At 47.1% G+C, this 25,760-nt stretch overlaps 1 protein-coding gene across 2 annotated transcripts in view; it reads left to right on the forward strand.

Moving 5' to 3' along the window:
* Window positions 1-25,760, forward strand: part of TOP2B (DNA topoisomerase II beta) — a 934,132-nt gene that overhangs the window by 576,852 nt on the left and 331,520 nt on the right. For both annotated transcript variants that reach the window (XM_069648849.1, XM_069648850.1), the window contains exon 20: window positions 6,855-7,003. In XM_069648849.1, the coding sequence (XP_069504950.1) occupies window positions 6,855-7,003 (149 nt within the window). The remainder of the gene's footprint in view (window positions 1-6,854; window positions 7,004-25,760) is intronic.

Consider the following 25,760-nt stretch of genomic DNA (forward strand, 5'->3'; position numbering starts at 1 on the left):
GGACCCCTGTATCCTCTCCGTAGTATCCATGGGGTACTGCCTCCCTACCCCAGCCTCTCCTCCCTCCTCCCCTCACTCCCACAGGTTGGGACAGCAACACTTTTGGCGGAGCGCCAGTCGCTCGTAGAGAGCCAGGTAGTGGAGGAAGGCCCAGCCTCCCAGCAAGGCTTGGGCTTTTATTCCAGGATTTCCGCCATTCAGAAGAACCAGGCAGGCCTGAGAGTTGTGCTGGGCCTTCCCACCCTCACCCTCTCCTTACCCCTGCAAAAATTCAGGATGGTTACGGCAGCTTTTATAGCAGAGACATTGTGCAAGCGTGACTGGATTTACTCCCTGGATCTGAAGGACGTGTATCTACACGTCCCGATTTGGCAGCCCCATCATTCTTTCCTACGGTTCAGGATCATGGGCTACCATTTTCAATACAAGGTCCTCAATTTTGGCCTCAATTCGGCCACCAAGGTCTATACCAGGCTCATGAATACAGTTGGGTCCCTACTCGGAGCGCAGGGCCTCCACATCTACCCATACCTCGACGACTGGCTCGTCGGGGCTACATCTCCGGAAGTGTTTCACCACTCTTCCCATGCCCTTATGAACACACTGCACGATCTGGGGTTCTCGCTCAATCTCAAGAAGTCACAGCTGCAGCCCACGCAGACTGACATTCTTGGGCCTCATCTGGGACATGTGCCCCGAGAAGATATTTCCATCGGAGGACAAGATCTTGGCCATCAAGAGGGTCGCCACCCACTTCCTCAGCAGAGAGGTGACCTCAGCATGGTGGTACTAACATCTCCTGGGTCTATTGGCGGCGGTCCTATTAGCCATCCCGCACACAAGATTGAGGAGGAATCGGCTGCACTTCGCGGCCTCATGTAACCAGGAGCGGGGCTCTCAACCGAGATGATCAACGTTCCTCCCTCTGTTCACCCACACCCAACATGGTGGTCCAGGGGTGGCAACCTACGGACAGACAAACCCTTTCAGCCGCCCACCCTGCAGACTACTGTGTTAGGCAAAGTTTGAATGCAGTACCCTCTGGGACCACTACAGACAACTATGACTACAGGTGTATCAAACCAACCTTTGGTATAAGTCTGTACTACAGTTTTGGTAGCGGGTTGAGCAGCCAGGCTTATCTCAAGCGGGAATGTGAGCTGTAATGATGTTACACAGAGGTCTACAATGGACCGCAGGTGTTCAAATAAACGCTTACACTCAAGATTTCTTTGATAAATACTTATTAATTTATTTATCTATCTTTATCTGTCAGTTATAAAACATTCGATAGAAGGAGGCAATCGTATATAATACACAAATATACTTAATTACTGTACACTCTTAAGTTTCTAAATCAGATGAGACCCTTTTTGGATGGCCCACAGACACAACCTATAACCACAGATAACTCTAGTAGCAAGGGTATAGGGGATATGAATATTACTGTTGGCATTCAGAATACTTTTAAAAGGAGTAAAAGGTAAAGGTTATTAGAACATAAAAGGTTACAATTATTCTTAGACAGTGTAGATAATTTGGTTCATCAGAAGAGTCATTCAATAGGCTAGGCCAAAGTCAATGGGCTAAACTCTTGGATAGTATAAAGCAGTTCTGGTAGTTAAACGGAAAAGTCTCTGCACAAGTTCTTAGGTGTAGTTTGTAGCAAGAAGAATCCTATGTTGGTTCACAAGCTGATTAGGCCGGTGAGTTGCAGAAGTTCCAAGCACTTTCACCGTGAGAGGTAAGTACTCTGTCTGGTTTTACAGTACCTTACACAGTACCTTACAAATGAAGAAAAAGAAACAGCTGATGACTTCTGTTACTGGCAGATCCTGCAGATCTCTCTGTGCCTGGGCCTCAGTCGTGGGGACAAGAGGGAGGACGACAGGGGGTTGGGGGAGCTCCTGCACTGCACTTGAACAGTCAAAAGCTTGCAACTGGAAAACTTAAATTCCGGTGGCTGTACGTAAAGCACACAAACTGGTGTCCTTCTCCCTGTTTATACGGTTTCCTGCAGCACTCTGAGGAAAATGCAACCAGCTCCGCGATCGGTATCCAGGTGGCTTACTGTCGAGTTGATTGGTCCCACCAACTCAAAGGGACAAGCCATCCTTGCAGGGGCTTCTCTGTTGAGGTGAACTTGGCGATTCAGACCTGCAGCAGGGTTTCACCGGGCAAACCAACGGTCCAGGAGTTGCAGCAGCCGTCCTCGTTAAACTCGTCTTCGGTTCTTTTGTTCCAGTGGTCGACTCTGCCTTCCCAGCAAAGAGACTCGCCTTTTATTCAGTTCTCTCCCATTCATTCCAGCCTAGCTGCCACTCACCCAGCATGGTGGCTGTCCTTGCAGGACAGTCAGCCAGCCAATCATCACAGAGTGCATTTGGGTCTCCTAGGAGACTAAGCACAGGGAGTTTCGGGCACCTCCCTCACTTCCTGCCCACCCCAAACACTCAGGCGCCAGAGGTGGTCTTCGCCCCTGAAGCCTGCAAATCAACAAAGAGGCCAAACCTGGTTTGGCGCGCAGAGCCAAACTATAGAAGGACCTTTCCAAAAAGAAATGGCAAAAAAAGAAGACTGGGACCTGTTTTTACAGAGTGGGCTCAGACGTCATCTTGAAAAACATGGCTCCCGCGATTTAACGTTAACGGAGCTACGACTAGTTAGCAGTCTGGAAAAATCATGGTAGTTCGTTGTAAAACCACGACCACCAAGCATTTGACTGCTACATTAGTATCTAGACACAATGGATACTAAGTAACCCCTCCAGTACTCTATTGTAAGATAGGGTGAGCTGGGTCTAGGAATTTAAAGACTAGTAAAGTAAATTTCACTTTACTTACTCTGGGAAACAGTAGTTTATCCCAGAGAAGGTATTAAAACCTTGGGAAAGCCTGAACAGGCTTCCCTGTGCCCACTGCACCGAGGGTGCTGCCTGACACAGACATGAAAACATGACACCTATGGAGGAGTTTAAAACTCCATAACCAAAGAAAACACAAGAGTAAAACATATATCAAAATACATGAGAGAGTGGGAACAAGGCTCACACTCTCCAGGTAAAAAAATAAGTCGTCAAAATCCAGCAAAGTTGCTGGGGGTCTCTAAGGTGAAGGGAATTAGCAAATTCTCGAGAATTCTCCCTAACACACGGTCACAACAGATTCCTCGCTCGAGGGCTGGGGAGCCACCCTGGACGATATCGCAGTCCACGGCACCTGGACTCGACAGGAGCAGGAATACCAATCAATTGGCTAGAACTGAATGCCAACTGGCTAGCGCTCAGGGAATTCCTACCACTTCTCAGGGGCAAGGTTGTCCTCATCCAGACTGACCAGCACGTACTATTTCAGCAAGCAGGGAGGCACTAGATCCCCTCTTCAGTGCAGACTGGCAATCAGCATGTGGGAGTGGGCCTGGAAAACGACATCTACCTCACGGCAGTCCACCTCCGAGGGGAATCCAACCTGGAGGCGCACAGGCTCAGCAGGCTGGAAGCAGACAATTACGGGTGGCAGCTAAACGACCTCGTTATTCAGGAGATTTTCAACAGGTGGGGTCATCAAGAAGAGCCATCAGTTCGCCTCCTGGCAGGGACAGGGCCCCAGCTCTCTGGGCAACGCATTTCGGCTTCAGTGGAACGGCAAGAAGGCTTATGCCTTCCCGCCCACTCCGCTAATTCAGAGTAATTTGCAAAATCAAGGAGTCTCGCCAACTCAACATAATTCTAATAGCTCCATGGTGGCCGGCCTCCGATTCGCCTCCCGACGGGCCCAGCACATCTTCTGGCACAGCAGAGGGCAGGGTCATCCACCCTGCGTCACAGAAACTAACCCTCACAGCGTGGTTCCTGAGCAGGTAATGCTGCGGCACCTCAGCCTCTCACAGGCTAATCTGGAAATCCATACAGAGTGCAGGGAGCAAGGCTACTAGGGCCCGGTATAAAAGCAAATTGGCCAGATTCTGCCACTGGGCAGACTCCAAAGAAATCGATCCTCTGGCATGTTCTTAGGATGACGTGCTCTCCTTCTCAGTGCACCTCGCCTACTTGGGTGTGTAGGTTGACACTTGCCGTACATACCTCGCAGCCATCCGAGCTTACAGGAACTCGGAGGAGGGAGATCTTCTCCTCCTCCAATCCTATCATCCGACATTTGACAGGGCTCGCAAGGCTCTACCCGCCCATCAAGAAGCCGCGCCTGGTGTGGGACCTCAACATAGTCCTGGACGCCCTGGCGCTCAAACCGTTCGAGCCAATGGCGTTTGCAGACATCAGGCTGATCACCATCAAGACGACCTTACTAGTCGGCCTCACCTCGGCTCGTAGAGTCAGCAAAATCCAGACGCTGGTTGCCTCGGAACCATATACTACCTTTCACAAGGGCAAAGTAGTCCTGCAGACACACCCAGCATTTCTGCCCAAGGTGCCGTCTGCTTTCACTTAAATGAGGAAATAGTCCTTCCTACGTTTTTTGCCGATCCCAAGCACGAAGCACAGAGAATACTGCACTGCCTGGATGTCAGGCGTGCCCTTAAATAATCTTTGGACAGGACCAAGGGCTTCTGCAAATCAGACGCCCTACTCATCACTTTTGGAGGCTCAAGACCTGGCTATCAGGCCTCCAAGGCTTGCATATCCCGCTTGATGGTCTCGGCCATCAAAGAGGCGTACGAGCGCCGGCACAAGCCGCTTCCTGTCAACATGCACGCCCAGGCAGTCGTGGCCAAGGCAACGCCCATCGCATTCCGGCGCCATGTCCCTTGGCAAGTCAAAAGCGGGCGGCCACTTGGGCCACTCCGTAGGCTTTCTGCAAGCATTACTGTTTGGATGCTGGTTCTAGATCTGATGTGGCTTTTGGACAGGCAGTTCTTGGGAACCTATTTCCTTAAGGAGGGTCTCCTCTCCACCCTGGGGCTACATTCAGTTGTAATCACCCATGCAGTATGGAGGAAAGGGGACGGGACGTAAGAGTAATTATAAGTTACTCACCGTAGTGACTAACATACTCTTAGTCCCCTTTCATCCATATGTCCCAGCAACCCCCCGCCCTTTATAATACTGGTGTCATTAGGCAATGTTAAATCTATTGTCAATACGTCAACGGGGACTGAGGTGTGGCGCCGAAGGGCGGAGTCAGGGCAGCGCATGCTCCTTGGGCCGCACCCCTGCACGCCTCTAAATTTAAAGGGGAAGAACGTTTTTTCTGGTGAAAAGGGTTTTGTCTCCCGTCCCTTGGAGGGGACACCCATGCACTATGGAGGAAAGGGGACTAAGGACTAACGTTAGTCAACTACAGTGAGTAACTTATATTTTACTTTACTCACATAGGAATTGTCTCCCCCCTCTTTCCAAAAGTAATGCTGTAATGCTGTTGGCTTCACCTAACTATTACTTTCAGAATATAAGTGTATACATTTACCAACTGGGTGTTGCCTCCCCTGACATGCTGTATATATATGTTTAGAATAGGTCTGCCTTGGGTTCTACTTACCGTGAATGCTGTGTGCAATTCTTAATGAGTGTTTTGTGGCTTTCACTAGAAGTGATCTGGCTTTTGCCATCCTAAAATAAGTTAGCGAGTTATTGCTTTCCTTTATGTTCCACTGATCTGAAAAGCAGCTGTAATAGTTTATTACAACATTGGGTCTTACTCGCCTTGTATAACTGAAGGTTATTCCAAATGTAGTTGTAGGTTCATACTGTTCCATGAATGCGTGTTCCTCTATTCGGAAAAGTATACTAGCAACACTGGGTTGTGTCTCCCCTGAATCATCTTAGAGCATTTTCAGACTGGTCACAGGGTTCATTACTTACCTTGAAATACTGCTGTCTTTCATAAAAGAATCCCAGTGTTTTAAAGTCCCTGATTTGCAGAGTGCCTTCTAAAACAGTTGGTGTGTGTTAATACTTGACAATATGTAGCTTAAGGTGTTTCCGGAAAGTATAGGAGTGAATTTACTAACTCTGAATTGAGTTCTAAAGAATAAGGTTACAAGGAATACTTGTAACTGAGTTGGTGTGTTTTGTGAACTCCGTGTCACTGCTTGACTGACGGGGTCTACTACCCTTGAAATACTGACTGTATTCAAAATGTATATGCAACCTGGTTATTGTCCCCAATAATTCCGATTTGCATTCTGAATGTGTAATAGGTTTGACTTACCTTGACTTTTATTGTATTCTAAATAAGGTTATACTTTGGGTTGTATCTCTTAAGTATTGAGATTGTTTTTTATAATTGTATTTATATATGTGATGTACTTATTTACCCAAGATTCATCTTGGCCTACTAGTACTTAAATAAACCATTTATTTATTTACAATATGTAGTGTTTCAGTGGACTATATGGATGATACATTTTCTTTGTACCAAGCTACAGCCCTCTCCTCCTCCTATGATATGCTTGGCTGCTCTGTCTACACTACCAAATACTCGGGTGGTATAGCCTTATACTAAGGGTGGAGTTTTGTACTGCCTCAGTTGTATGGTTTTACTAAGGCGTTAGTTGGACTTCAGAAAAAACTGCCCTAACAGTGAGCTACCCTTTGAAAGGTTTGGCTTCCCCTTCCTTAGCAGATGTGCTAGCCTTTCTCCTACCTAGAGTTAGTGACTTCACAGAAACACAATCTGTAGAGCATTTTTCTTGGAATGCTTGCTGCATGAATAGGCTTCCAAACAAGCTGTGAAGGTAGGAGAGATATTGACGAAGTTCATTTGATACATCACAAAGGCATTTTTTTTATTTGTGCGGTCTAGTTGCTGCTTTTTAGCCTCATTGTGCTTTTCAAAGGTTATACTTTATTTGTAGTGTAGTTGTCGCTAATCCTCATTGTGTTTCTCTTCCCTTTCTAGCAAGCTTTGATGATGACAATTGTCAATTTAGCGCAGAGCTTTGTTGGAAGTAACAATGCTAATTTGCTTCAGCCCATCGGTCAGTTTGGCACCAGACTTCACGGAGGCAAAGATGCTGCCAGCCCACGTTACATTTTTACCATGTTAAGGTAAACCAGCCAATTGCTTTCATGTTTCTAGGTCTATTCAGTGACCCCATTCCCTGTTAACAATTTTAAAAGAAATGCCACTATTTTAGGTGAACAACTCCAGGTTTACCATTCCTTTTCAGTTGCTGAATATATTTGTTACTGTTATGCATGATATTAAAATGCTTGTCACTAAATTGTACTTTAGTGCACATTAAATGGTATTAGTATACGTGCACATGGCAATTTAATTCCTATTGTATTGCAGAACTTGTTTGATTAAGAACTATATTATGGGTTTGAGAGTCAAAGATTAGAGTCAAAGACATTCAGAACACGGTGTATGTGGTTAATCTTTGAAGCATGTGTTTGTAAGACAAATTGGTGTTTTATTTCATGTGCCTTCTTAAAACAGCACCCGAAACTGCATCGTAAACGTTCAGTGTATTTCTATCCTAGTAAAACTGCTAGCAAAGGTAGCATTGTCTAAATGAGTCTTTGAATTGCAACATGTATCTCTTGTCATATATGTCCCTTAACTGAATGGTTTACTGTTGTGTATGCTGTGCGCGAACACAATATCAGTGAAGCCCCAGATGGCAAAGTGTGATAAACTCCTATTATAGTAATGAAAAGCCTGCTTCGACATAAGTGCATGTGCACCCTTATTTCACAAGATGAGTTGCTGTTAACAGGAAGATGCTACTTGTTTCTCTGTACACTTTGGGCACATGTGTTCAAGTTCCGAATCAATGTTGGACTGGATTTCTATACTCTGGCCTGGTGAACAGATGTGTAGGAGGCCAACCTAGTTATTGAAGATGGAAAACACTGGGAGCTGTAGCCAAACCAATCAAAGTAGCATGTTGAGTGGCTAAGGCTCAGGAAGGGTGTGCCTGATGAAGGGTCCATAATGAGTCTACAAAGAAAGTAATCAAAGATTACACTTAGTTATAAAAATACTATATTCATGACCAAAGAACACAGTATAAAAATGACTACATACAGGTAATACTATCACACAACACTAACAGTAAAATACATTTCTGAAGCTTGTTAATCTGCTTAGAATCACATGCTGTGCATATAGTCCGACATCTAGTGGTAGTGCTGAGTTTTGCATCTTTCGAGGATCGAAAGGGGCCGTCCACATCGACGTGACTGTAACACTATCCCTAACGTGACATGTAGTCTACCCAAAATCCCTCATGCTTTGCGGTCCCTCAGATTATTTTTCCGCCCAACTGTTTGGTCACCTTATGCAGTGCTCGTCAGAGTTTATATTGCAAAAATAATTATCCATTGTCCCACGACCGATGGTAGTTAGTCCTTTGACTTCTCTTCGGCCACTTAAGATGTATCTATGCCGACATCACCCAACTGCTGTTTCGGTGACTGGTGTGGTGCTCAACGTCTGTTGACTGCGTGGCCTCGACCCTCAGACCAGGCCTTTACAGTAGGGAGCGTGGGGCCCTGGATTGATTCTTTTCTGATAATGCATTTCATCTTCCCCTCCCTTTCCTTTTCTGGTCTGGGTACCGCCTTTTACCTTCTGTCCACCTCGCAACTGAAAATACCCTTGGAAGGACACCCATCGTAAGTGTAATAGGTGCTTACCTCGTGACCATGACGAGCGAACCGGACAAAGCGGTGGGCGGCCTCGCTATGCAGGTGTTAATCAGCAGGCGGGAGGCGTATTTGAGGATGCACCAAATCCTTTTATTCAGAAAAAAAAAAACTTTAAATGCAGTTTTCAACACAAGCACGATTTTCGTTTTTTCAAGGAAGCACTCCTTTCACTTTCCTGAACAAGGCCTTAAATCGGGGTTGGTGCTGTGACACGGGTTAAGGCCAAATTAATGTAAAGAAAGAAAAAAAAAAACAGAAGTCTTTTAAATGTCCTTGCCTTTTATTGTGTGCTTCTTTTTCCTCCTAAGGCACTCACTAAGCGTTGCTTCAGACTTCCTATCTGAAGTTCAATAAAAAAAAAAAAATGTCCATTCCGGTAACCTTTTCTTTCCTTGGTTCCGTGGGTTAAAGTAAACAGTCCATAAATCAATGCCCGTGTCGTCTAACAGCCAGCATTTATCCCGGCCAAATGGTGCTTTTCAAGTAAGCCCCTGTCAGAGGGACTCTGCGTTTTTCTGTGGCGAGAGTTCGCGCATACGGAATTCTTGCATGCCTGTGGCTCTGGCACTCCGTATGCCCAGTTAAAACCTGCTGCATCCTCCTTCGATTTCTCCTTGCACTCGCCTTCTCCCTGGATAAAGAAAGACCAGACCGCCTCTCTGAATCCACGCATGCGTTAAAAATGCTGTCCTCCCCTCCCCTCCCAAGTCCAGGTGTGTTCAATCTTTCCGTGCTCTCATGAATCAACCCCACCCTTTCCTCGCTTTTCTCTCTGGGCTCTCCCAGCTGACCTCCCTGGTTATTATTGGATTCCACCCGCCCTCCTGATATTCTGTCCGTTCTGAATGCCTTTCTTCTGCTGAGGTAATAAGGTAGGTGAAGGTCACTATGCATTTTGGAACTAAGTGATTTGGCAGCTTTTCTTCGTGATTCAGCATAGTGCATTGTGGGAGAAGTAGTTTTCTGACATGTAGTCTCTGTAGATTTTATTTTGGAATCTCCTGGCAGAGTGGGTTTTTTTCATTATGTGCGGCATGTTTTCACCGTCCATGACTGTAGGTACAGGGTGTTCTGTTAACTTTATGTTGGTGAGTGGGCTAGATGTCCCGCCACTGTTCAAATTGGGTGACTCCGGGGGTGTATCCTCACATACCTCCCTCAAGGAATCATGCCGAACGGGCTGATCTAGGGAACGAGACAGATAGTCCACTACCAATTGATATTTTCCTGGTTTGTGCACGGTTACAAATCGGAATGGCTGTAATGTAAGAAACCATCGCAATACCCTGTGATTGGAATCTTTCTGTGTTTCTAGCCACCGTAAAGGAGCATGGTCCGTGAAAATGGTGAACTGTCTACCCAGCAGATAGTAACATAAAGATTCCACTGCCCATTTTATGGCTAAGCACTCCTTTTCCATGGTTGAATATGGAAGTTCGTGTGATAACAGTTTTCTGCTTATAAAAACAACTGGGATGAGTTCATCTTCTGTTCCCTGTGATAGTACAGCCCCCAGGCCGCACCCTGAAGCATCAGCTTGTAAAAAGAAAGGCTTGGAAAAATCGGCGCAGTTTAGAACCGGTCTGTTAGCGATCAGTTTGATCAGAGAATAAAAGGACCGGGTTACTTCTGGGGTGATAGCGTTTTGTTGGTTTTGAGGGCATCTGTCAATGGGGCAGCTATAGAGGAAAAGTGAGGAATGAACCTTCTGTAGTATCCCACAAATCCTAGAAAAGCTCGTATCCCCTTCCGGGTGGTGGGCACTTGGAGCTGTTGTATGGCTTGTACTTTGTCTAACAGAGGTGTTATCACTCCTCCACCCACTGAGTATCCTAAGTATTTGGTAGTGGTTGCTCCAAGTTTGGTTTTTTTAGGGTTTATGTGCAAGCCGGCTTCTCTCAATGCCATGATTACTTTTTTAAGATGGGATAAGTGTTCCTCCCAGGTGGTACTGAAAATAACTATATCATCCAAGTAGGCAGCTGCATATGGTTCATGTGGTCTTAGGATTTGGTCTATCAGGGCTTGGAAAGTGGCCGGTGCCCCATGCAGACCGAAAGGAAGGACAGTAAACTGGAAGAGGCCTTGAGGGGTTTCAAACGCTGTCTTTTCTTGATCCTCCGGGTGCAGTGGTATTTGCCAATACCCTTTTGTGAGGTCCAGTGTGCTTAGGTATGTTGCTGCTCCTAACCTTTCTAATAACTCATCAATTCTAGGCATGGGATAAGCTTCATAGCGAGATATGGCATTAAATTGTCTAAAATCCATGCAAAATCTTGTGGACCCATCAGGCTTAGGTACGAGTACCACTGGTGAGCACCAGGCGCTTTTGGATGGTATGATGGTGCCCAGTCTCAGCATTTCCTTTATTTCCTTATTTATGTATTCCCGTTTGGCCTCGGGTATCCGATAGGTCTGAGGCGGACTATTTTGCCTGGTTCTGTTTTTATGTGGTGCGACACCAGGTTGGTTCGCCCCGGCAGTCCGGAAAATACTTTTGATACAGGATCAAGGTATCCAAACAACTCTGCTAGTTGATTCTTACTCAGTTGTTGCCCGACCATCACGTCATGTAAACCACTGGGTGCGTTGGGCACTAACTGTTCCGCCACCGATAATTCTGAGAGGGCTGCACACAGTATTTGTGGGGTATCCTCTCTCCACAATTTGAGCAGGTTTACATGATAATTTTTGTTTTTTTCTTTTCTGTCGGGCTGGGCTATTTCATAGTTCACCGGTCCTAAGACTTTTGTGACCTGATAAGGACCCTTCCACTGTGCCAGCATTTTATTGGTAGTTGTTGGTAATAGGACCAGGACTTTGTCTCCCACTTTAAAGGTGCGTAATCGGGTTCCTTGGTCGTAATATTTTTCTTGTTGTAGTTGGGCTCGACCTAACCTCTCTTGTGCAAATTCCCGGAGGTGCCCCAAATGTTCTTGTAAGTCATTTACATACTCAGACAACGTTTTCTCTTCTTGATTCTCCCACGTGTTCTTTAACACTTTCAGAATAGATCTTGGTTGCCTTCCAAATAACAGTTCAAAAGAGGAAAATCCTGTGGAGGATTGGGGCGTGTCGCGCAGTATCATCAGTACCCATGGTAGTGTTCTGTCCCACCCCAATCCTGTGGGACTTGTGGCCCTTCTTAACATTTGTTTTATGGTCTGATTGTATCTTTCCACAAGTCCATCAGTTTGTGGGTGTTACACAGAAGTTTTCAGATGCTTTATTCCTAATGTTTTACACACTTCTTTCATTACAAGGGACATGAAATTGCTTCCTTGGTCTGTCACTATTTCCTGGGGTATTCCTACTCGGGCGTAATATGGGAGCAAGACGTTGCAGACTTGTTTAGCTGAGATACCTCGTAGGGGAAACGCTTCCGGGTATCTTGTGGCATAGTCCACTATCACCAAGAGAAACTTATACCCTCGGCTGCTAGGTTCTATGGGGCCGACAATATCCATCCCGATTCGTTGGAAAGGCTCTTTAATAAGGGGCATCCTCTGCAACGGGGCTCGAGGCGGAATACGATTACTGGTCTTTTGGCAGATGGAACATTCCTGACAATACTTAGCCACCTCTGCATATATCCCCGGCCAGTAGAAGTTCAGGAGTAGTCTTTTCAGAGTCATATTTTCTGCCAGGTGGCCCCCTGTGTTGTGGTCATGTGCTAGTTGCACCAAATTCTTGCGATAGGACAGAGGTACCAATAGTTGTTCTTTTTCTGTGTGGTCTACCCCTCTTGTTATCCTGTAGTAAAGACCCTGCTTCTCTCTAAAATATGGGGTGGAGCCTGTATTTTGGGTTGGGTCATGAGCTTGTTCTTTTGCCCGTTATAGTGAGTCATCCGTTTCTATTTCGGTGTGGAATGAGGGTATATGATCCTCTACTTTCCAATCTATCAGGGCTATTTCCTGGGCTTCTGCCCTCCATCCCCACTTATTCTCTTTTCTGTGCCCGTGACAACCGTTCCCGAAGTGGGCACCCTTTCAGTTCTGATCCGGAATACGGTGCTTCTTTTAGCCATTTTTCAAATCCGGGTAAGTCGGTACCTATCAGGACTGGGGCTGGTAGTGTAGGTATCACTGCTGCTTTTATTGGAATCTGCTCCCCCTCTATCCCCAAAGTAATGTCTCTGGTAGGATACTCTTTGACATCCCCATGCACACATTTCACAACTACTCCGCTCACCTGGTTATCTTCTTGGTTGCTTACATGGGGCTGGATCGCTGTTTGACGACTTCCGCTGTCCATCAGGGCCTGGGCGGGGTGTCCATCCACAGTTACTTCTATCACGTACGGGAGTCGCCGTCTTCGGATTTCCTGTGACTGAATGGTTCCAATCTCCATCGGTTCTGGTTTTGCTTTTCGGGAGCAGAATCTTGCTATGTGCCCCCATTCACCACACTCAAAGCATTGTGGGCCCCCAGGGGTTCTCGGACCCCCATTACCTGAGGACGCTCTGATCTCTGGCCGAGGTCTGGGCTCTGCCGATATCTATCTGTAAGGCCCATTGTGCAGGGTGGCCGCGTCTCCACTTTGTTTCACTTGGGGTGTCAGGAAGGACCTTGGGGTACTGGCTTTTTGGAAGGCAGTTGCTACGTCTATGGCTTCTGGTAGTGTTAGGTGGTGGTGTTGTCTGACCCACCTCTGTATAGGTCCGGGCATGGCCTCTACAAATTGTTAAAGGATGATTTTGTCTTTGATTTGCCCAATGGTGGAGGTGCTGGGCTGCAACAATTTCTCTGCGAGGTCCTGAATTCTATAAAATAGTTGTCTCGGGCTCTCTCCTGGTTTGAGCCTGGTCTCCCGATACTTGATCCTATAGGACTCTTCATCCATTCCCAGTCTTTTTAGGATAGTTTTTTTCAGTTCGACATATGGGGTATCCCCTGTGGGATTTGCTGCTTGATAGGCTCCCTGCATTACCCCAGTCAGCAAAGGGGCCAGAAAGAAAGCCCATCTCTCTTGTGGCCATTGGGCGGCTCTTGCTATTCGTTCAAAATTGACAAAGAAAAAACTTGGGTCATCCCCCGTTTGGTATTTCTGAAGTACTGTGGGTGGAACTGCCTGTTGAGTTCTTGTTGCCGCTACGGCTTCCCCCAGTATTCGTAGTGCTTCTCTACCTTGATCTTGGGCGGCATTCTGTACCTGGATTGCCTGCTGCAGGGCCTGGCGATCTACTTGTGCTTGGTGTCCCTGCACCTGGATTAGTTGCTGTAACTGTTGCTGACCCTCTGCCAAGGTTTCTATTACCGCTTCCATTGTTTTGTGGTTGGCGAGGCGCTATCTTTATCCCACCGCTGCCACCACTGTTAATCAGCAGGCGGGAGGCGTATTTGAGGATGCACCAAATCCTTTTATTCAGAAAAAAAAAACCTTTAAATGCAGTTTTCAACACAAGCACGATTTTCGTTTTTTCAAGGAAGCACTCCTTTCACTTTCCTGAACAAGGCCTTAAATCAGGGTTGGTGCTGTGACACGGGTTAAGGCCAAATTAATGTAAAGAAAGAAAAAAAAAACAGAAGTCTTTTAAATGTCCTTGCCTTTTATTGTGTGCTTCTTTTTCCTCCTAAGGCACTCACTAAGCGTTGCTTCAGACTTCCTATCTGAAGTTCAATAAAAAAAAAAAATGTCCATTCCGGTAACCTTTTCTTTCCTTGGTTCCGTGGGTTAAAGTAAACAGTCCATAAATCAATGCCCGTCTCGTCTAACAGCCAGCATTTATCCCGGCCAAATGGTGCTTTTCAAGTAAGCCCCTGTCAGAGGGACTCTGCGTTTTTCTGTGGCGAGAGTTCGCGCATACGGACTTCTTGCATGCCTGTGGCTCTGGCACTCAGTATGCCCAGTTAAAACCTGCTGCCTCCTCCTTCCATTTCTCCTTGCACTCGCCCTCTCCCTGGATAAAGAAAGAACAGACCGCCTCTCTGAATCCACGCATGCGTTAAAAATGCTGTCCTCCCCTCCCCTCCCAAGTCCAGGTGTGTTCAATCTTTCCGTGCTCTCATGAATCAACCCCACCCTTTCCTCGCTTTTCTCTCTGGGCTCTCCCAGCTGACCTCCCTGGTTATTATTGGATTCCACCCGCCCTCCTGATATTCTGTCCGTTCTGAATGCCTTTCTTCTGCTGAGGTAATAAGGTAGGTGAAGGTCACTATGCATTTTGGAACTAAGTGATTTGGCAGCTTTTCTTCGTGATTCAGCATAGTACATTGTGGGAGAAGTAGTTTTCTGACATGTAGTCTCTGTCGATTTTATTTTGGAATCTCCTGGCAGACTGGGTTTTTTCATTATGTGCGGCATGTTTTCACCGTCCATGAATGTAGGTACAGGGTGTTCTGTTAACTTTATGTTGGTGAGTGGGCTAGATGTCCCGCCACTGTTCAAATTAGGTGACTCCGGGGGTGTATCCTCACAGCAGGCCGAAGCCAAAAGTCGCTCCCCCGTTGGCGCTGTCGCTTTGAGTGACAAGGACTCTAGCGGTAGCCATTGCTCTGATATGGAGGCCATAGACCTTTCCTCGGAACAGTCTGGTTCCCTGTTGCCCATCCCTGGCCTCGACAGGGACGCCATCGGTAGTGCTATGGGGGGGGAAATCACACCCTGGCGACAGCGGCACACCCACACCACCTAAGGATAAACATAACACCCCACAAGCTCCCTCGACAAATCCGTTGAGGAAGAATCGGACGACAACAGGCCCGCCAAATATTTTGACGGCACCTATCAATCCTCACGATTGCCTAACCTCTCCGCATCCATTTTCTCGGCATGCATCCGGGCATTCCACCCATAAGGGCGTTGCTTCGAAAAACCGCACGAGCGTCAACGCGCCGTCTAAGAGTGCGACAAACCCAAAGGTTTCGGCAGAGCCGAAAACCACGACACCTACAGGCACGTCGAAATCCCTCTCACCCACCGAAGCTGTGCGATAGTCTTGCATCTATAGTTTCAGCGTCAACAGACCAAAAAGCACAACCTCTCGTCAAGAGGTGTATTCTGAAGGGTCCCAGCTGCTCTCTAAGCCTTTTTCTGATAAGTCGCTTCCTTCTAAAGACCCTTCTCTTCCTGGAGAGCCTTCTCCCTACCCCCCACCAGACCCCTCTGGTTCATACCTGTGGACCAGAATAAGGTTTGAAAACTACATGGACAAACTATCAGTTTGTAGACTTTTCAGAAATGTTTATTACCGCCAAGAGGCCTAGGGAGGAGGATTCCTGCCCTATTTTACCAAAGGTGCTGAAGCTTTCAAGCCAAACTTACTCACCAAGAAGATGTTTTTGAGTTCTCAGAACCAGAAGAGGTATACAAGGATCCCTATGGTCATGTTATGTTATGTGAAAGGTACTTAGATAGCGCACCGTCACCAACGTAATTTGGTCCCCAGACGCTCTGGCGGATCTGTAAACAGGAAGGACGAGTAGGGTTCATCGGGAGGAGGGGAGCAGGAGAGTGGGAGAAGCGATGTGCTGTTGGCAGCTTCAGCTCGGTATCCACCGAGTGCTGGGCTTTGGTGCTAATATCGGATCAGACGAGACCTCGAGTGCTGTAGGTGATTGTGTTGTTGATGCGGTGTGGTGAAGCGTGTGCGGATTGCTGGGAGAGAGAGGTTTGTGTGGTTTAAGTATGTAGAAGATTGAGGGTTGGGTTAGTGGGGTCTGTGTCCTGATTCAGGTACTTCTGATTCAGTTAGTTGTATCCCTGTGAGTTGGGTTAATGCTGGTTCCTCGTGGGCCAACTCGCTTTGTTGGTGCTGCGCTGACCCCACTGTATCATAATTAGTATTGTTTGGATTGATAGGTGCGTCTGAACCTATTCGGGTGGGGGACTGGGTTGGTACCATCTATTCCCTTGTCCTCTAGTGTGACACTGTTTAGTTGAGGTTTGAGTGGTTCAGGGTCAGAGTGGTGTTGCTGTGGCGTTGTAGTGCTTCCGTCTTGGTGAGCCTGTGTATTCAGTCATTCGTGGAGTGAACATCCTTGGGGCTGTTTAGTTTTTGTGTGATGGGGCATTGTGCTTCCCGCTGTGTAGCAGGTGGACAGTGTTTAATGATGAAAGATTCTGTTTCTCACCCACTGGATTGGGGCTTGTAGTGCGGTGCTTACTTTCCCTCTCTATCTGTTGTCCTTAGGCCTGTTTGGAATGGCTGTAGTTTAAGGTCATGGTCCTCTTGATGGTTCGTCCTAGTGTTTCTGTCTTTGTTTTGCTATGTATACAGTCTTTGGTCGTATTGCGGTTGTCTCCCGGTTAGTCGTTTAGTATGTCGTGGGATATTTTCCTGAGGGTTTTTCCCATTGATTGCTTGGTGTGGATCTGGGTCTCTCTCTACGTTCATCAATGTTTTCGTTGTGTACGTGCCCCTGTGGCAGATCTTTCTAGTTATGACGTGAAGAGCAAGGTTTTGAGTAGTTTCCTGAATAGTAGGTGGTTTCTTGTGTTACGTATGTACTTTGGAAGGTCGTTCCAGGATTTTGGGACTTGGATCCTCCAAACTTTCTTTTGTTGTAGGGTTTCGGTTCCAGGCGAATGTCAATGCTTGATCTGAGCGTTCTTGTTGGTTGATGTAGATGCAGTTTGTCTCTCAGGAACTCAGTGCCTTCGCTGTGTACCGATCTGTACGTGATGCACATTGTTTTTAATTTTATTAGTTGTTTTATTGGTAGCCAATGTAGTGTTTTCAGCGCTGGTGTGGTGTGTTATCTTCGGGGTGGTTTCAGGAGCAATCTGGGTGCCGCGTTTTGAATGCGTTGTAGTTTAAGTTGTTCTGGCATGCCTAAGTATATGCTGTTGGCGTAGTCTACTCGGGACATGACTAGGGCGATGATGATGATGGTGGTTGTTTTGTTGGCGAACGATAGGAATGGTGGGATCCTCTTTGCCGCTCGCAGGAGGAAGAAGCTTTTCTTGAGAAGGGTATTTACTTGTGGCTCTAGCGTGAGATTATTGTCCAACAGGACCCCCAGGTTTTTTTACAAACGGCGAGGGTGCCGGGGTTGTCCCGAGTTCGCTTGGCCAAGGGATGAAGTTGTTTTCTCCTCCATTTTTTGTGACGATCATTATTTATGTTTTGCCTGGGTTGATTTTGAGGCAGTTGGAGTTCATCCAGAGGAATACGTTGCTGAGGCAGTTTTCTAGCGTTCGAGTTTATTTCCGGGTTGTCTTGTATTTTGATGATTATTTGTGTATGGTCGGCGTAGTTGTAGCAGGTGGGGCCGTGGCTTTTGATGATTCTGATAAGTAGATAAAGGTAGATGTTGAATAGTAGCGGGGAGGAGGAGGGTCCTTGTGGTACTCCACAGGTGGAATCTCTCGTACTAGATTTGAAGGTTTTCATCCATACGGTTTCTGTTCTGTTTGTTAGGAAAGATTTGATCCATAATAAGGCAGTGTCTGTTATTCCCAGTCCTACTAATCTCGTTATGAGGGTGTCGTGGTTAACTGTGTCGAAAGCTGCTGATAGGTCAAGGCAGTGCTGTTGTCCGAGTCTGCGTTCATTTTTAGATAGTCCCATATTGAGAGTAGAGCTTATTCGGTTCCTCTCATTTGTGTGAAGCCAACTTGTGCCTGGTCTAGTAGGCCGTGCTATTCTATGAAGTCTTGGGCCGTTTTGTATATGTACGTTTCGAGCAGTTTAGCTGTGTACGGGATGTTGGCGATGGGTCTGTAGTTGGAGAGGTCCTAAACGTTTCCCGCTGTATCTTTGAGTAGTGGCCTGATGTATGCCCGATTTCAACCCATACCTGGCAACTCTCGCCCACTGCATTGCCACTTTCTGCTCAAATTTCCAGTGCTACACTGACGACACTCAACTCATTTTCAGGCTGCCCTCTGCCACCTCCTCTCCCTCTCTCATCTGATTGCCTAACTGCCATTCAAGATTGGTGTGCCGCCAATGATCTTTGTCTGAATGCCAGCAAGACAGAGATCCTTCTCATTCGCACACCTTCACCATCCTTTCCAATCACTCTCTGGCCGGTCTCCCTTGGCCCTCCTCCTACCCCCACCTGCGAGGTTAAGAACCTCGGGGTCATCTTTGACTCCACCCTTTCCTTCTCCACCCACATCTGAGGTCTAAAAAGTCAAATTTCCTACTGCACCTCCTCAGAGGTACTCTGCCTTTCCTCTCCTTCCCCCAGAAGCTCATGGTATCCCAAGCTCTGGTTCTCTCTAGCTTGGACCATTGTTACAGCCTATTTCTAAATCTACCTGCCTCTACCAGTGGATGCAAGGATTACATTCAAAACCCTCTGCATTGTCCACAAAGCTTTCTGGGCACTGGGTCCAAAATACCTTCAGCTATCACCCTGTGAATACTTCCCTCTCGAGCTCTTCGCTCCTCTACCTCCAACTCCCTCAGGGTCAGTCGTTTTTCAAAGAAACGAGCTGGGGGTAGATCTGTCTTCGGCTGGGGCCTCCCTCTGGAACAGCCTCCCTGCCACTCTATAACTTGAGGAGAACCATCTCCGGTTCCAGAACCACCTCAAGACCTTCCTCTTTTCTTCTGCCTTCGCTCCCCCTCCCCCCTGCTGATCTGTTCTTTCTGGGCACCGTGCACCTGGCCACCCTCTGTCCTCCGGGCCCAGGTACCTGCTCACCCTGCCATCCTCCCGCACTGCCTCCGGGCCTCCCCTTGCACTGGGGTCTGTATCTGTACCCATGCAGCCCCTTTTTTCTTCCTGCACTTATCAGACATACCCTGTCTCTTGCCTTAAACCTAGCACTTGCAAATTTGCGGCTGCACTACCACTGTTTGTTGCCTTTATTTATTTATTGTTATTTATCTGTTTCTCCTCTGCTTCGCACTTTACACTTCTCCTCCCTTCCATGCACTCTTCCCCTCCCCCATGCACTTGGCGCTCTCAATGTCACTGGGCCCAGTAAGATCGCTGTTTTGTTCTCCCCTGTTCCCCTCCTTTGCCTTGTTGCGCTCTGAAACACTTGTGTACGAGCGCGATAGAAATAAAATTTCAATATCAATATGCAGTTTTGAAGGCTTGTGGCACTTTCCCAGTTGTGATGGAAAGGTTTAGGACGTTCCTGTGATATTCCAGGAGCGTTCCTTGTTTAAGAATAGATTTGTATATATCTGGTGGGCAGGGGTCTTCGGGGAAGTAGTCTGCAAGGTCATTGCATAGTTTCGTGGACGGAGTTGGTGTTACATCCCGGAGGGTTTTTGATTTTGAAGAGTTCTTTTTGGGTGTTTGGTGCTTCGAAGATTCGGTTGTCGTAGTGTTTCCTCTTTGCTTTTTGTATTTCCTTTTTGTATGCGCGGTTGTGTTGTAGGAATTTCAGTTTGTTTGCATCGTTGTTTTGTTTTCTCCAAACAAGTTCTAGTCTTTGGTTTTTCCTTTTCCTGGTGCACCATTTTGCCATTGCCCGCTTATGAGAAGGAGTGAAGGGTTTTTCTTTGGCGATGTTGTCTATAGTAGTTATAATCCAGGAATACAGTAGGGCTACTTTTTTGTCCAGGTCATCATCTTCCAGGAATGTTGGGAGTGGTTTGCTAAGCTCCAGGAGTTCATTTAAGTTGGAGTTTTTGATGGTTCTCCAATTTCCTTTCATGATGGATTTGTCTGGTTGTCTGTTTGTTGGGGTGGTTATTTTGATTACGAAGGGGATGATGAGATGGTCGCTCCAGGATATTTGAATTGGGGGTGCCGTGGTGAGTAGTTTGTTCGCGAAGATTCCGTCGAGTGTATGCCCTGCCGAGTGGGTTGCTCCTTTGACTAGTTGTTGCAGATTCATTGCTGCTAGTTGGCTGGATAGCGATTTTTGTATGGTCGTGGTTTCTTCTTCAAACCAGATGTTGAAATCTCTGGGGACTATCAGGTGATTGTGTTTGATGGCTAGGACGGTGATTGCTTCTGTGAAGGCGTCTACGAAGATAGCATCGTAGGTTGGTGGTCTATATATTAGTATGAATTTCAGGTTTGTTTTGGGGCTTACTTTTAGACGTTATGATTAGGGATTCACATTTATCGATGTTTAGCGGGTCTTCCAATTTGATATCCAGGTGTTCCTTGTGAATGGTTGCCAAAACCCCCACCCTCCTTTTAGAGTCATGAGGACTATCCGTTTGGGCAGGATATACCTGACCAGTGCCCAGATTGGGGTCAAGATCGACCTGCAGAGGAAACACCTTGGCTTTCCCCCACTCTAACTCCTGACACAGATGCCATTGGTCTGGATCTTCCCGCCTCGCCTCCACAGAGGCAGGAATCGCCCATTGACGATCAGATGGCATTTAATGCCACCCTGAAAAGGGCTGCAGACCATTTCCAAATTGCCACACAGGAAGCTGTTCAAGAACCGACTTTGTTGAGGACAATCTGAGGAACCCCCACGACCCTCCCCACCACCCCCACAAGTCAAGCAATCCTCCTGCTAAATTCCATCAAGAAGCGCCTTGCACCCTGCTTTACTGTCCCCGTCACTCACAAGAACGGTCGCACGTGGGTTGAGAAACTGTTTCGCCCCTCTCTGTACATTTGGGGGCATGCCACGCCAGACTCAGTGGTTGTTACTACCACCAGGAAAAGGGCTGGGGCGCCTCTATCTACTGCAGAGGCCCCCAACAAGGATTGCAAGCTCTATGCCCTTGGCAAGTGCATCACCACATCGGCAGCATATTCAACCAGAATAGTAAACACTACTCTTCTCGCAAGTTATAGCGATGTGCAGTGGAACCTGCTTCAAGAAGGCTGCCAAGCGGTCCCTCTACCAGTGCCATTACACCTGCTGGCGGTTATTTCTGAGGGAAGGGCATTGACACACAACATCCTTAAAAACACCTTGGATGCTGCAGAAACGGCGTTACACACCCTTGTACAGGGTACTCTTCTCAAAACGCCCGACCTTAAAGTCCCTCAACCCAATAACAGCCAAACCATTTCAACAACGGGGAGGGTCATATTCTCGCTGGTCCTTTCGGGGGCAGTCCTTCTCCAGATCACCACACGGACAATACGGCTCAGACGGTACCACATGGTCCTCCGGACAGGGCTCAACTGGCACCAGCCAGTAACAAGAAAGAGGACAGCGCAGGGGCAAAGGTAGGGACAAAAACTCCACCCCAAGTAGCTCCCCGGCCTCCGCGCCCAAGTGACTCGCCAGTGCAGGTCCTCTCCCATGACTCCCTGGTCGCTGGATGGCTGTCAGCATTTATTCACGCACGGGAGGTGATCACCTCACACCGGTGGGTGCTCAAGTCCATCACCCACGGTTATTGTATAGAGTTCCACCGGCCACCTCGATACCATCCTCCAAAGAGCAGACTATCACCAGCACACCTGCAGATTCTGCTGGAAGAGGTGCAGATCCTTCAAGAAAAGGGCACCATAGAAGTCGTCCCTATTTATCAGCTAAATAAGGGTATTTATTAAGGGAACTTCCTTGTACCCAAAAACGATCTCCCTATGCGCCCTATTCTAGACTTGCGGCCAGCGAAAAAATATGTTAAACCACAAAAGTTCAGTATGACTGCTTTGCAGGAAGTAATCCTGCTGCTGGTGCAGGGGGATTACATGACAACATTGGATATGAAAGATGCATACTTTCATATTTAAAAGTTGCCAGCGCACAGAAAGTACCTCAGGTTCGTAATAGAGGATGCGCACTATCAGTTCAAGGTTCTTCCCTTCGTCATAGCCTGTGCTCTAAGAGTGTTTACGAAGGTACTGGCGGTAGTATTTGTATTTGTTTATTATTTATATCGCGCACTGAACCCTGAGGTAACTGGGCGCTGGAAAAGACTTATGAGTTACATACATGAGCATCAATGGCAGTACAATTGAGGTTAGCAGGAGTAGTTGCTCACCTGCGCAGGCAGTCCATCCCAGTTTAGCCTTACCTCGACTACTGGCTCATAACAGGGGATTCGTACGGAACATGCCTTACAAACATCCAGAAGACGATAGATCTCCTATTCAGCCTAGGGTTCCCGATCAGCGAGAAGAAATACAGTTTCGACCCCAGCCAAGTGAAACCGTTTCTGGAGGCCCTAATTCGTACCAAGGATGGCCTCGCCTTTCCCTCCAATGATAGGGTTCAACACATGCTGTTTCAGATCCCTTACTATGTAGCCAGTTATGAGGTGACTGTACGCAAGGCCATGCGACTGCTAGGGATGATGGCTTCCTGCATCTGCCTGGTTCCTCCCGCACGTCTGTGCATGCGCCCCATGCAGGAATGGCTCCCGAGCCAATGGTGTCAGGCCAGTGGACAATGGGACGATCTAGTGGCTGTCTCGGCAGCCCTTGTTCAGTCTCTGCAGTGGTGGTCAAGGGAAAGACCTTCACCACCCCTGTAGTAGAAGCCACTCTTACCACGGACATTACTCTGATGGGGTGGGGGCTCACCCCCTTCACCAGACTCTGCACGGCGTGTGGTATCCAGCGGTAGCAAGCAACCACATAAACCTGCTGGAATTGCTAGTAATATTCAAGTCCCTGAAGGCATCCCAAACAGACCTCCAGGGGAAGACACTCGTAGTCCTCAGACAGTACTACGGCCATGCATTACCTGAACAAACAAGGGGGCACTCACTCTCCAGGGCTATCATAATTGTCCACATGGAACTGGGCTCCCAAACACAAGATGTTCCTCCTGTTACATAACACGTTCTAGGGGAACTCAATCTTCTGGCGGACGTACTCGGCAGAGACTTCCCACTACCCGTGAAATACGATTGGTGACTACACAAAGATATTGTTCTCAAAGCCTTTGCAGACTAGGGGTTCCCAGAGATTGACTTATTCGCAACTCTGGAGATTGCACAATGCCCAGATTACGCCTCCAGGTACCTGTTAGGGAGAATTTTCAGAAATTTGCTAATTCCCTCCACCTTGGAGAACCCCAGCAACTTTGCTGGATTTTGAGGGCTTGATTTTTTTTTTAACCTGGACAGAGTGAGACCCTTTTTCCCACTCTCTCAAGTAATTTATTGTGATTTTGAACACTGTTTCTTTTGGTTGTGGAGTCTGACAAACGCCATAGGCATCGTCTTTTACATAGTGTCACATAGCACCTTCAGTGCAGTGGCACAGGGAAGTCTTTCAGATTTCCCAAAGGTTTAACTACCTTCTCTTGGTTAAACTACTGTTTCCAAGAGCAGTAAAATGAAATTGACTTTACTTGCATTTGTAACTTTCTAGACCCAGCACACATTATCTTCCAAAAGGGTGCTGGAGGGGTTACCTAGCATCCCCTTTGTCTAGCTTCTCATGTAACATTTTTATGTTACCCTTTCCTCACTGAATGGCTGGTGGTAGTGATTTCGTTTTAACTACCATGGTGTGAATTTACCACGGGCTGCGTTCGCAGCTGCAGTAAAGCACCCAAGGTACAATTTTTGTCAAAATGGCCCCGGTCTTCTTTTTTCGCCATTTCTTTGTGGCGGGAGTCACAAGTGAAGCCTGACTCTGGCTCCAAGGTGTCTGGGGTAGGCAGGAAGTGAGGGAGGTGCCCGAAACTCCCTGTGCTTAGTTTCCTAGGAGACCCAAATGCATTCTGGCGTGATTGGCTGACTGCCCGGCAAGGACAGCCACCTGCTGGTTGAGTGACAGCTAGGCTGGAATGAATGGTAGAGAACTTTAATGAAAGGTGAGTCTTTTGGCTTGGAAGGCAGAGTTGACGACTGGATGAAAGAACCGAAGAAGAACTTGAAGAGGACACCTGCTGCAACTACTGGACCGCTGGTTTGCCCGGTGAAGCCCTGCTGCAGTGCCGAAATGCCAAGCTCCCATCGACGGAGAAGCCCCTGCAAGGATGACTTCTCCTCTTGAGTTGGTGGGACCAATCCCCTCCAAAGTAAGCCACATGGACATCCATCTCGGAGCTGGTTGAATTTCCAGAGTTGCTGCTGGAAACCGTATAGCCAGGGAGAGGAGCACCAGACAGTGTGCGTTGCTTTTAAGTTGGCCTAGAGCTCAAGGAAGATCCTCGGGACTTACAGGAAGCAGGACTGCCCGAGCCCCCTCAACAGAGTGCGGAACCCCAGAAGCCAGGAAAGTCCATCTCGACAGCCTGCAAACGCAGTGTTGCTATTTGCTGTAGACGCGAGGAGCTGAAACACTGAACAGCCACTGAAAATGAAGTTTGCCAGTTGCGAGTTTTGACCATCCCAATGCATTGCAGGATTCCCCCGACGTCCTCCCTCTTGTCCCCACAACTGAAGCCCAGGAACAGTGAGATCTGCAGAACTGCACAGGAAGAGGAGTAATCTACTGCATCTTTGCGTCATTTTAAAGGTACTATACAAAGTCTGAGAGAACTTACCTCTTACTGTAGAGTTGCTTGCATCTTCTACTACTCACAAGTCTAATCATCTTGTGGCCCTACATTTGATCTTCTTTTCTTCAAAGACTTACAAAGAAGTGCTTCAGCTTACGTAGACTTTTGCCTATTGACTTTCGCTTAAACTCTTTCACTGAATGACTCTTATTGGGGGATCTGAAAGTAGTTGCCTGCTTAAGCATATTTATGGTAGTTTGTCTGTTCTAAATAATCTTTTCCTTTGACTTATTGCTATATTATCCTAAATGCAACAGTGATATATTTATGTCCTCAGCACCCTAGCAGTTGAAGCCACCTGAGGGTTTAGGTAGTGTCTGTGGGCCATCCCCAAATGGTATCTACTGATTTAGAGATATTAAGAGTGTATTTCATGAAGTGTATTTGAGTGTTACTGTTATATTGCTCCCTTTTGAAGAAGGCTTATTCTAACTGACTGATAAATGAATACTTGTTAATGCAAGAAACCTTGAGTGTAAGAGTTTATTTGAATACTTGTAACTGTAAATCTCTGTGCAACTCCACTACAGCTCCCATTGACCACTTTTGAGATAAGCCTGGCTGCTCAACACGCTACCAGAACTGTGTAGTACAAGCTTATACCAAAGGTTGGGTTTGCTACAGCTGCGAACGCAGCCCCTGGTAAATGCACACCACGATAGTTAAATGTAAACCACTGCCACCAGCTATTCAGTGAGGAAAAGGTAACATAAAATTGTTACATGAGAAGCTAGACAAAGGGGATACTAGGTAACCTCACCAGCACTCTATTGTAAGATAGTGTGTGCTGGGTCTAGAAAGTTACAAATGCAAGTAAAGTCAATTTCACTTTACTGCTCTGGCAAACAGTAGTTTA

Source organism: Ambystoma mexicanum, chromosome 2q (genome assembly GCF_040938575.1).
Source record: "Ambystoma mexicanum isolate Mex_15411 chromosome 2q, UKY_AmexF1_1, whole genome shotgun sequence".
In the NCBI taxonomy this organism is placed as follows: Eukaryota; Metazoa; Chordata; class Amphibia; order Caudata; family Ambystomatidae; genus Ambystoma; species Ambystoma mexicanum.